This window comes from Hirundo rustica, chromosome 6 (assembly GCF_015227805.2).
Source record: "Hirundo rustica isolate bHirRus1 chromosome 6, bHirRus1.pri.v3, whole genome shotgun sequence".
Taxonomy (NCBI): Eukaryota; Metazoa; Chordata; class Aves; order Passeriformes; family Hirundinidae; genus Hirundo; species Hirundo rustica.
The window spans coordinates 59735284-59746769 of record NC_053455.1 but is presented as its reverse complement, the minus strand read 5'-3'; the positions used below and the strand labels follow the sequence as shown (position 1 = coordinate 59746769).

The window sequence follows — 11486 nt, the reverse complement described above, 5'->3', positions numbered from 1 at the left end:
TATGTTTATCCAGGCTCCACATTGACAAGGTGGTTCCTGAGCCAACAGTGCTAATTAACAACCTGTGCCTGTACTGAGCTGACAATTAGGTTTGAAACCTTAGTACGGGGTTGCTTCCCTAATGCTTTTTCCCCCAGGATTTTACTCCTTGAGGTTGGAATTACACGTGCTCTTCTGCTGTAGCAAAACCGTGCTGGGATACACATCCTGCATCTTCACAAGATGGGTGAGGTGGCAAAAGATTGTTCATTCACATAAAAACTGGGAAAGGAACGTATTGGAAAAGTGTGACCAGTGCATTATGGAAGGTGCTTTCTGACCGACATATTCACTTAGAAAGTTTCCATTAATTACTACACTCACTTGGCAATAAATGTCCAGCTACAAATTCCTGCTCTCAGCATATAGAGATTAAATCTTCTCACTGGAAAAGGTTTCTAAAATTTTTAATAAGGGTAATATAATTTAGTAGTGAATACTAGAATAGTGTTACAATGGTAAAAAGAATAAAAAGTGTTCTTTGAAACACTTTTACAGATTCTTCTGAGAGAGAAACAATGATTTTTCCTCTATCTCAAACTTTCCAGTTTTAGTGGCCTACTAGTGCTACAAAGCTTGGGTTTCTGGCATGTTTTTCTTTTTAAAAAAGCCAATATTAATGGTCATGCTGGGAGAGTTACATCACACTTTTCACATAGAACTTATAAATTTTAAATATAACTTAAAAGTTCAGCCTAATTTTGGGTCACCACTCATTTATTTACCAAATTAGAATTATATGCTATTGGTTCTGAGGTATTTAAACAATATGAAATATACCTCAAACTGGAACATTTGCAGCATTGTACTGTTGGTTTCTTTGCAGGTAGGCAAAGTTTTCTGGTCTATAGTGGAAAAGGTGAAAAACCTCTCGAGTTTACCAGGGAAATCAGAGATAAGAAGATTAGGGGTCATAAAGTAAAAAGGTAAGAAGCAAAAAGAGAATTCTTCAATTAAAGATATTTTGTTGTGGGTTTCCCCCTTATTCTCACATTTGGGGTTTTTTTTAGGAATTATTTTTTTGCTGGGACTACTGATTTATTCTAGGTTTTTTTGTTTTGTTTTGTCCACAAACATGTTTGAACTTTACATTATATATACCAATTCAAAGTGTGGCACCTGAAGCCTCACAGTGTTTTTGATCTGCTCCTCATTTGGGGCAGGGTAGAAAAACAAAAACCGTGGCAAAGTTTCCCTACCGCACTGCCTTTCCCTCTGTGGAAAAATCTCTGCAACAGCGCCGAGTCTGAATTGCCAGCGAAGATAAAGGGATGCTCCCCCTTCCAGAGGCTTTAGGCTAAGGATGAGGAGAGAATGCGGATTTCTGTTTTGAGTTTTATAAACAGAACGTCGGCAGCTTTGCTACCACGCACTGGGGATGTTGCTCTGGACACCCCGCTCTCTTCGTGTGCGAGGTGCCGCACACGCTGGTCCCTCTGTGACCTCGTGACGGTGTCACATCGTGGGGACGGGATCACCCGTGCCAAGCAGGCAGCGCCTCACACACATCCCAACCCACGAGGAGTGACAGACAGCCCTTGTTCACGCCGCTGTGCCTTCGTCTTTCCCCGCAGCATCCCGCATTTTGCTCCCTTCGGAGCTCCCGCAGGTTGGACAGACAACCTGGAGCAGCTGGAATGCGGCGCTGTTGCGGCCTCAAGAGGGAGGCAGCGGGTTACGTGACACGGCGAAGCTGCTGATCCTACCGAATTCGGGATTCCTTGGGAAAATAAGAGTTTAAGCACGACCAGGAGGAAGCAGAATTTAGGCACAGGCGGTGTAGATTATATTGGAATAGTAGCTAGGAAGCTATTGCTACACTTGGTGTATTTCAGCAGCGCACCAAATACTGCAGCCGTTGTCTGAAGGTTCTGAACGACCCCAGGCAAGGCAGATGTGGGATTTCACCTTGAATGTTCTCAATAATTTCTCTTCGATTCTTTTCAGTGCTGTTTGCCATTGTAAATAACCGCTCATCTCAGCATGTCCTGATAAAGCTTTGGGGCATCCACTTCACAGCACTGTTAGAGGGTAATACTTTATTTGGCTTCCTGGCAACTTCCTCACTGCTCAGTGTTATGAAAAATTACAATATTTAGCTGTAATTCTTTCTCTTTGGTTGTTATTTGCATTGGCTTTGTAATCACAGTGATGGAGTCTTGATAATGCTCTTGTCAATACTGTGTCCCTGGCCAATAGGGGAGAGCTGAGGATATGAATATTGTTTCAGGAAACATGACACACATCCGTTGCAATCGATACAGGTAATTTGCTCTATCAAGTGCCTCATGAGACTGATTGATATTACAGGCAGTGAATGGCTGTAGTAATAAGTGCAATTTTGACGTGAAGTTCTTCCAAATATGTATTTTGGCACACAGGACTGCAGCAGGTTTCCACACAGACGTGATATAGCAGTGGAGCCCGTGACCAGACAGCTGAGATTATTTCAAGTGCCTCCAAAGAGTTGTTTTACACTGGTAGCTATCCTACACAGACTTGGCAGGCCTGGTGTTAGATCAGAGCTAAGGATCTGGGTGGCTGGGGAAGTTTATCCTGCTGTAACTTCATAGCTGGATGTTGTAAATTAGAAGCTGTTAAATGCTGAAGAACAACTTCATTGTCTGCAGCTATCTGGTAATGCCTGATGGCTCTCAGAATGTTCTGGTGGTTTGATTCCTGCATTAGAAAGAAAATGCAGGCACTGTAAAATTGTAATTAACAGTAGGAGTGAAGCGAGAAGAGGAGGAATGGGAAAAGAGGCCTCAGTAAGTTTCAGTACACCTTTCATCTTGAAAATTGTCGTGTGATGAAGTAAATACTCTTTGACTCCCTTCATTTGATCTGATTCCAGGTAAAATATAATTCCTCCCACCAACCCTCACTGATGAGATTTCTGATAGTGATTGATACCATACCAAGTTTTTATCCAGGAATTTAATGCCTTCTAGTCTAATCTTTCTTATTCTGACAGTTTTCTCCACCCTTTGTCATCACAATCATTTTATTGGGCAAAATAATCCAACACAGATCCATAATTTTTGTAGTTCCATAATCTTTCCAAATAAGGCCTACTCAGTTGTCTGGTGCACTTAAAATTTTAAAAAGCATTTTTCTATCACTTCTTGTCTTTATACACTCCAAATTTCAGGACAGAAATGTTCAGTGCTTGTTGAGGATTACATTTTAAATTAGGTAAAATGTCATTGGTTGGTTCTGAGATTAGTTTACTTTTCTTATTTCAGTTCTTTGTGGTTTTTTTGTGGTGTTTTGTTTTTTGTTTTTTTTTTTTTTTTAATCACCCATGGAATACATGCATTACAAGTGAAACAGCTGCTGGGGAAGGAGGCTCTTTCCTGCATCTAAAAACTATAGGAAGCATCTTCAGTACTACTTACCAGAAATGTTTAAAGATCAGAGGATTCAGCAGCAGTGCTGAAAGTTTGTGAGGAGAGTTATTGCAAATGTAGGCAGACTTTAGAAAGGGGAAGTTGTGTTGAAAAGGGTTCCTCTATCCTTTGCAGTGGAAAGAGCAGGATTCATGGAATCCTGAGAAGGCACCTCTGGAGATCACCTAATCCAGCCCACAAAGCAGAGGCAGCTAAAGCAGCTTGTCCAGGATTGTGTCCAGCTGCGTTTTGAATATCTCTGACTACGGAGATTCCACAACATCCCTGGGAGACCTGTTCCAGGTTTTCACCTGTTTCACCTGTTCCAGTGTTTTACCACCCTCACAGGAAAAGGTGGAGGGGTTAAAGTTTAAATGGAATATTTTGTGTTTCAGCTTGGGCCTACTGCTTCTTGTTCTTTCCCTGGACACCACTAAGAAGAACCCACCTGACTTTTTCCTTATTTTATTCATCAGGTGTTTATAGACAGAGATACTGTTCCACCTGCTCCAGAATGAACAGTCCCAACCTCTCAGCCTCTCAAATGACAGAAACTCCAGTCCCTTAATCATCTTTGTGTTCCTTTGATGGACTAACTCCAGTTTGTCCACACCTCTCTTGCACTGGAAACCCAGAGCTGGACTCCAGCTCCATCCAAGTCCCATCAGAGCTGAGCAGAGGGGAGGATCACCTCCTCCACCTGGTGGCAGTGCTTCTCCTGGGACGCTGCTGGCTTTCATTGCCACAAGGATGCATTCCCAGCTCACATCCAGCTTCTTTTCCAACAGGTCTTTTTATCCAAAGTTGTTTTCCACTTAGATTGAAAGGAGACAATTATCCGGGAAAAAATTCATCCATTTGTCAATGAGGATGTTGCAGGCGAGAGTGTCAAAAGCCTTGCTGCGGTGAAGGTAATATCGACTTCCCTCATCCTTCATATCACTGATATCATTGTGGAAGGCTGACAGATTAGTCAGGCATCATTTCCCCTTCATAAATCAATGGAGAATGGATTGAGAGCAGCCTGGAAAAGACTTGGGGGTGTTGGTTGATGAGAAGCTCTACAAGACCCAGCAACATACACTTGCAATCCAAAAAGACAACTGTATCCTGCATCAAGTATTGGGAATTTATTCTTCCCTGTGAGGGTGCTGACACACAGGCACAGGCTGCCCAGAGGTGTTGTGGAATCCTCATTCCTGGAAGGCTTCAAAGGCCAGGTTGGATGGGGCTTGGAGCAACCTGGTCTAGTGGGAGGTGTCCCTGCCCATGGCAGCATGGGGAAGGAAGTAAGTGCAAGCTCCTTCCAGTCCAGACTCTGTGATTCTAAATCACCTTTTTGTCCGTAATGTTTTCCAGGCTTATTTGTTCCACCCCTTTCCCAAGGATAAAGGTGATGCTGACCAGTTTGCCTTGAAAGATCTCTGAAGTAGTTGTCTGTACAGCAGCAGCAGAAAACCGCTTATTTGCTCATTTTGGGCATCTGATATACTTGTGCGTGGAGATTTTACTCCAAATTCCTTATCACTCCAATTATATCTACTACAAAAGGCAGCTCTTGAGTGTAGAAAAAATACTCTTAATAGGTTCTCGCTGCTTCTTATGCTTTTCATACCTGAAAATGTGTGTCAGAAGCAGGCTGTAATATAAAATCTTCAGCAATTAAAGTTTTTTTAAATGGTCTTGCTTAAAGTCACTATTAGTCATGATAGACATGACCCCTTCTTTCTTGACAGTATTAATTTTGAGAAGCTCTGCCTTATCTGTCATTATAAATAACAGTAAAGCTGATCTGGGCTGATTTCTTATGCTAAGCAAATTTAAGTTCCTGATCTTATTTAAATAGAAATTATGTTTTAATTGACAGCCTAAGGATACGAGCAAGGCAAGTTATGTAAGGACAAGAAATGTCTTTTATTAGACTAAATAGTAGAGTAGGGAAAAAAATGTGGCAAGATTTGTTAAGCAGGGGTGTTTCTCTTGATGGGAATTGTTAATAGCAAAATGTAGTTTTAGGCTATGCTAAATCACAGATAAAACCAACACGGGGAGAAGGTGAGATGTCCATTTATTATTAACAGCCTGAAGATTTGTTCAGCACACTCTCTGATTTCAGTGACTTCTAACCATCTGAAAAGTTTACACAAGGGACAGTATTATTCCTAAAATTCCACATTCATGAGATTCTGTGTTCTCTTTTTAAATTTTAATTAGTTCTGTCAAGTAGATTTACTGAAATTACCAATCAAGACATTCTGAAAGGTAAGTATTGTAACCTTGGCAAAGGCCATTTTGCACAAAATGAATGGGGGAAGAATTTGAGCTATTACACATTGAATAAAATTTCTTTCCAGCTGGAAAGTTACAGGAATCTGACAGTGGTGAGGTCAGCAGGGAGTATTTGGTCACTCCAAATACTGGACCAGCAGTTCCATTTAGACAGTAAGTTGAGGGCTGGATGGGGATTTTGCTGCATGGTAGAAAACACATCAGAAAAAATTTTCTCTCCATCACTGGTGCTTTGAAAACATGCAAAAAGAATTATCTTAACACCTTTTTTTAAAAATTTAATTTAGACTTGATACATGATTCACCTGCTCCAGTCCTGCTTCATCTCTGCTCTCCCCACGTCTCCTGCTGTCTGGGCTCACACTGATTTTCAGGTATTGGACAGCAGCTATCTTTGTTTATTAACAAAACAGTTCTGAATCTTGCAGACAAAATGCAGTTTAATGAAGTAGCTACACAAGGAAAATGCCATTAGCACGTGTTCAAAACAGAGACAGCAGCTTGAGATGGAAACTTTCAGCAACATCCATGGAAGCCCAGCCAGCTGTTGAGTCTTTGGGCTTATTAACACTCCCTCCCACAACTGCTTTAAATAAGATTGGGAAAGGGTTCCTCTCCTTTTGCTACTGCTCTGAGAGATTGGTTGCAACAATCAAGCAGCTTCTTTGAGGGTTCTGTTAAGGCCAGTTGTGTTATTAATTTTTTTTTTTTTTTTCCTGTTGGAAATTCTTGAGTCTTCTTTCCTTCGAGTGAGTAAAATAAGCTTACGTGGGACCTGGAGGTAAGGGATGTTTACACTGCTCAATATCAAATATATGAATATTATTTCCTAGAAATTCACTGAACTTTGTGGCTTGAACAGTAACAGGTCCATCTCAATATTGGTTACTTTAAAAAGTATTGATTTGGAGTCTTTGGTACAGATTAAGTTTATGGTGATTTTACATTTGCTTTGACTGCTGTAGCTTCTTGAAACAAGTGTTTATTTTTTAAATAGGTTTGCTATTTGTCCAGTTGCTTTTTGTGTATCAGAGAGTGTAAAGGATTTTTATTTCTAATTAATTCTGGTGTACGTTAAATAAAAAATTTAAAACCCTGTAGTTTATCAGAGCTAGAAAAACTCATATCTGAACCCTTTACATGAAGGAAAATGGAGTTTCCAGAGTCCCGTGTTTTTGTTTATTATGGAACTTCCACTTGTACGTGTTTTATCTGTTTGGTTTATGTTCCTGGAAGCCTTCTGGGCCTTTCTACTTTAACACTAATTTTAGAGAGAAGAGATTATGAGAAAATCTGTCTGTGGAAAGTTGACTTTTATTGTGTGAAAATAACTTGGGATTCCTCTTGGCTCCAGCTGAAACATACGTGAACAAACAAACAAGCTGAGTACTTATTTGTGCCTTATAAATCAAGGAATGTTAAGTTGTTTTTATGGGTGTTTTGATGTATGACCTGTTGTCATTATTGAGTTCAACAACTTGGAATCTGAGGTTTAAATCTTCTGTTAGAAAAATCCTTTCCATTTGGAGGTGCTTCTGTTCTAAGGGTTTTTTTTTTTTTTCCCTGTGGAAAAGGCTGGTGATACCTTTGCAGCAGAAGGAGAAAAGGGTTTATCTGGCAAAGTTTTTTCTTTTATAAGTAAATACTACAGTGAGAAAACACTGTCTGAGGGAAGTGGGAAGGCAGACACTGCTTGTTAAACCAGATAATTTTTGGTGCTGTTAAATTACATGGAATGGCAGGAATAACAAACTGTGTGGGAGTGTGGGAGAAGTGTGATAAAGGGAAGGAACAGAAGTGCTATGTAGAAGTTTTGAGTGCTTGCACAGCTGCATTTTTCCAAAACAATGTCAAGTTCTTATTTGCCAACTGTGTAGCAATTCTCTGTGTCAATTTAGCCTTTTGTGATTGAAATGAATCCTAGGAGATAGAAGGGGATGAGTTTTAGAGAAAGCTTTTGCAAAGAGGCATCACAAAACAAAGCAAGAAGGATTTTTGGTGAGAGAGGCCAACCCTGTTGCTTTTTTTTTGCCCCATTCCCATTCTTGCAGTGATCCTTATGGAGACACAATTCTTCTGTGCATGATCTTAGAGGAACTAACAGGGAAAAAAATAAATGCCCTAGTTTGGAGGAGGCACCACATGGTCACCCACCATAAATCTTAAGAGGCCTGCACTAGTCTATGGCACCCTAAGATTGGGGATTAAATACAGATCTAAGAAAACTATGGTCATTTTTTATAAAGGATTCTATTGATTGAACACACAAGACTTAAAACTGGGTGCTTTGAATCAGTCCTGCCTCGTCTCACATTTAGGGACCTATTTAACCATGTCTACTGTCAGTATTGTATTGTCAGCTCTTAAAAATACAGCCTAAAAAAATACACCAAAATATCAGTGTTAGCTTTGATCTGTAAAATAACACCTGAGCAAAGCTTCGGTTGTGCAGTAAAAATACCAATTTCTGAGCTGACAGTGGGGCACAAATGAGGTGCTGAGGTGTTAAGATTTCCAAATAAATTGGAATTACTTTGAGGGAATTAGGTGTGGTTTTATTAGACAATTTTTGCTTTTTTGTGGTCGTGATTTCATGGGGAGAAGCTATGAAGAAGCTGAGAGCTGCATTATAGCTGGACTTCAGTATAAGAATGACAAAAGATTTTATGTTTTAAAAAAAAAAAAAAAGTGCAAAAAAACAAACAAAACAACAGTTTTGGGACTCAGCTAGTGGAAGTTAGGATGCCCAGTTAAGTAATTTGTTTTTCAGTATAAACATAGGCTGCTTTACCCTGTGAGCAGAAATGCATAAGTAAAATAGATGATTTTTCAAGTGTTTAATCCATGCCTAATAGTTATTATATATTTTTATTGACACTAAGTAATGTATGTACTGCAGTACAAAAAGACAAAAGGACCTCCTGTAAGGTATTGCAGTTTTGAAGCAGATCTTTTCCCTGTATCATCTAAACCATCCCTCTGTCAGTCAAAAAATATTCCTCCTTGCCCTATTGCAACAGGCCCTTCTGAAAAGTTTGTCCTCATGGTGCAAAGAGAATTTGTCATTTTGAACCTAACTCTGGAAATCCAGGTATTGAAGCTGATAATAGTTGGAAGCTGTATCTTGTAAGGAACATTACTGTGGAAAAGATGTGTGTGTATATATATATATATATATATATATATATTTAGTTTGTAGTTAAGGGCTGTGTAAGATTTGTCTTGACAGTACTTTTTGATGTGAAAATATCCTTTGTGAAGAAGTTTTGAACTGACCCTCTTTAGGCTTCTACTCATACCCTTCCACATACATCCTACAAACAGCGAGAATATGGTAGGAATAGAGGGCGAAATTCAGAATCCGTGAGAACGAACCGATAAAAATGTCCTTTGAGCAGGAGGGGTTTTACACACTTTGTCACAGTGGCAGCATTAACAAGAACACGCGTTCTCTCTTGCTTTTCCGTGCTCGCCTGGATGGAGGGGCCGTAAATAGCAGCGAGTTCGGGATCTCGGTGGGGGCTGTATCTTGTAGGAAGTAGTGCAAAGCGCATTTTAAAGTTAAATTCTGGGGATTTGGGGACCCGCGCCCGAAACACAGCCAAGACCCGCAGCTCTGCGGCCGCGCGGGGGCGCCCTCGCCCCGCGCACCCCGGCGGGCGGCGCTGCGCTCCCCCGCTCCGCTCCCGGCCTCAGCTCGCTTTGGGGGGACCCTCCGGGCTTCAAGGGCTCCTACCGGGGGCTCCGGGCTCCTAGCGGGGGCTCCGGGCCCCGGGGCCGCCCGCAGCATCCCCGCTCCGAGCGCCGACCTCCGCCCCGCTCGACCCCCGCGCCCCGAGCCGCGCGCCGCTCGCTCCCCGCGCCCCGCCCTCGCCCCGCCCCTCTCGCGTGTGATTGGTCGGGCCGTTCCGCCGCCGCCGCCGATTGGCGCTCGCCGCGCGCCTCATTTGCGTGCGGCGGTGCGGGGCTCGCGGCGGAGCCGCGGCGGGGAAGTTGCGCCGGAGCCGCCGCCGAGCGCCCGTCCCGCCCCGCCGCAGCCTCCGCGCCCTCCGCCCGGCCCGAGCGGGACGTGGCTGAGCGCAGCCTCCCGCCGGGATGGAGCTGGCCGGGTCCTCGGGGAGGGCCAGTCCTGCCGCGCCGCTCGGGGCTCGCTAGGGATCTGCCCCGGCCTCACCTTTCGCGCTTGTCCTGCCGCTTGGCTTAACCCGTCTTTCCTATGGCTGGGATATACAGCTCGACTCTGAAGACCCTGGAGGATTTAACTTTGGACTCTGGTTATGGGGCAGGGGATTCCTGCAGGTCCCTTAGTCTCTCTTCTTCCAAGTCCAACTCGCAAGCCTTCACCTCTTCTCAGCACAGAGGCAACTGGTGGTACTACTCGGGCTCCATGAACAGTAGGAACAACAGCTGGGACACCGTGAACACCGTGCTGCCGGAAGACCCCGAGGTCGCAGATATCTTCTCCAAGTGCCCTAAGCTGCCGGATCTCGAGGAGTACCCGTGGACCGATGAAGACATCGGCAGAATCCTGCGCAAAGGGAAGAGAGACGGCCCGGGCAGGAGCTTTTCGCAGGAGGCTGTCAGGCGGCTCTCGCAGCTGCTGCGGCGCGCCCTGATCAGGGTGTCCAGGGAGGCTCAGCGCCTCAGCGTGATGCACTCCAAGTGCACCCGCTTCGAGGTGCAGAGCGCCATCAAACTCATCCAGAGCTGGGCCCTGGCCGAGAGCTGCGTCCTGGCCACGGTCAAGGCGCTCTCCCTGTACAGCATGAGCGCCGGCGATGGGCTGCGGAAAGGCAAATCCGCCCGCTGCGGCCTCACCTTCTCGGTGGGCAGGTTTTTCAGGTGGATGGTGGACACGAGGATCTCGGTGAGGATCCACGAGTACGCGGCCATCTCCTTAACCGCTTGCATGGAGAACCTGGTGGAAGAGATTAAGGCTAGGGTTTTGGCGAGTCAGAGCCCCGATGGTGGAGGGGAGATCTCGGCTGAAATCCTGGAGATGGTTATCAACAACGATGCGGAACTTTGGGGAGTGTTGCAACCTTACGAGCACCTCATCTGTGGGAAAAACGCTAATGGTAAGATCGGGCTTTTACGGTCTGTTGACTAAATACCAGCAAGCTTTACAGTCGAGTCTTCGCTCTCTGTGGGCTTGGGGTTTTTCTGGGGTTTCTCTGCATCTGGATTGCATCTTGGTCGTGGTTTGTGTGTGCGTAAAGCAGGCAAGACGGTCCTGCCAGGCAGGAATGATCCTGCTCTGTTCCTAAGATGTACCAGGTTATAAAAGGCTGTGGGAAACCAAGCCCTGTTGTCCTGACAAACATCTGACTTTCCAGCAGCTGCTGTTTTGAGCATTTTCGCTCTAACTGGCGTGCAAATATGTTCTCTGTAACTCTGAGATGAAATGTGCTTTACAAGCTGCTGTCCAGAAAGTACCGCTGTATCTCTGTTTTATAAAAAATTTGTCTTACACCGAGTATCTTGTAGTTTCATCTTAAAGGTGCTGCTATCACGTGCAGCCTGGAGAGGGAAAACAACATTAATTTTGGGAGGGTTTTTTTCCTTTGCGGTAGTAAAATTCACTTTTTGAGCAAAAACTTTGAGCTTGCACGCTTTTGAACTCCTCGTAATTCGGCAGAAACCTGTGATGTCTTTTCATGCCACAAACGAGAGCGTGTGTGTGTGAGTGTGGGACGGTGCCTCAGTGATGGGAATAACACAGTATTAAGGTACTTACCGCTGTCATTTGTTTGGAAAGCAAAGTTTCCG

At 43.9% G+C, this 11486-nt stretch overlaps 1 protein-coding gene across 2 annotated transcripts in view; it reads left to right on the top strand.

Moving 5' to 3' along the window:
• The first annotated feature begins 6347 nt into the window (after nucleotides 1–6347).
• Nucleotides 6348–11486, top strand: part of ABTB2 (ankyrin repeat and BTB domain containing 2) — a 114400-nt gene continuing 109261 nt past the window's right edge. Inside the window, exon 1 of one of the 2 annotated variants that reach the window (XM_040066313.2) lies at nucleotides 6348–6498. Coding sequence is in view for 1 of the 2 variants with exons in the window: in XM_040066312.2 (XP_039922246.1) it covers nucleotides 9934–10795 (862 nt within the window). In the remaining variant the exon portion in view is untranslated. Of the gene's footprint in view, nucleotides 6499–9778; nucleotides 10796–11486 lie in introns of those variants that run through there. The other variant, XM_040066312.2, reaches the window with a different exon arrangement.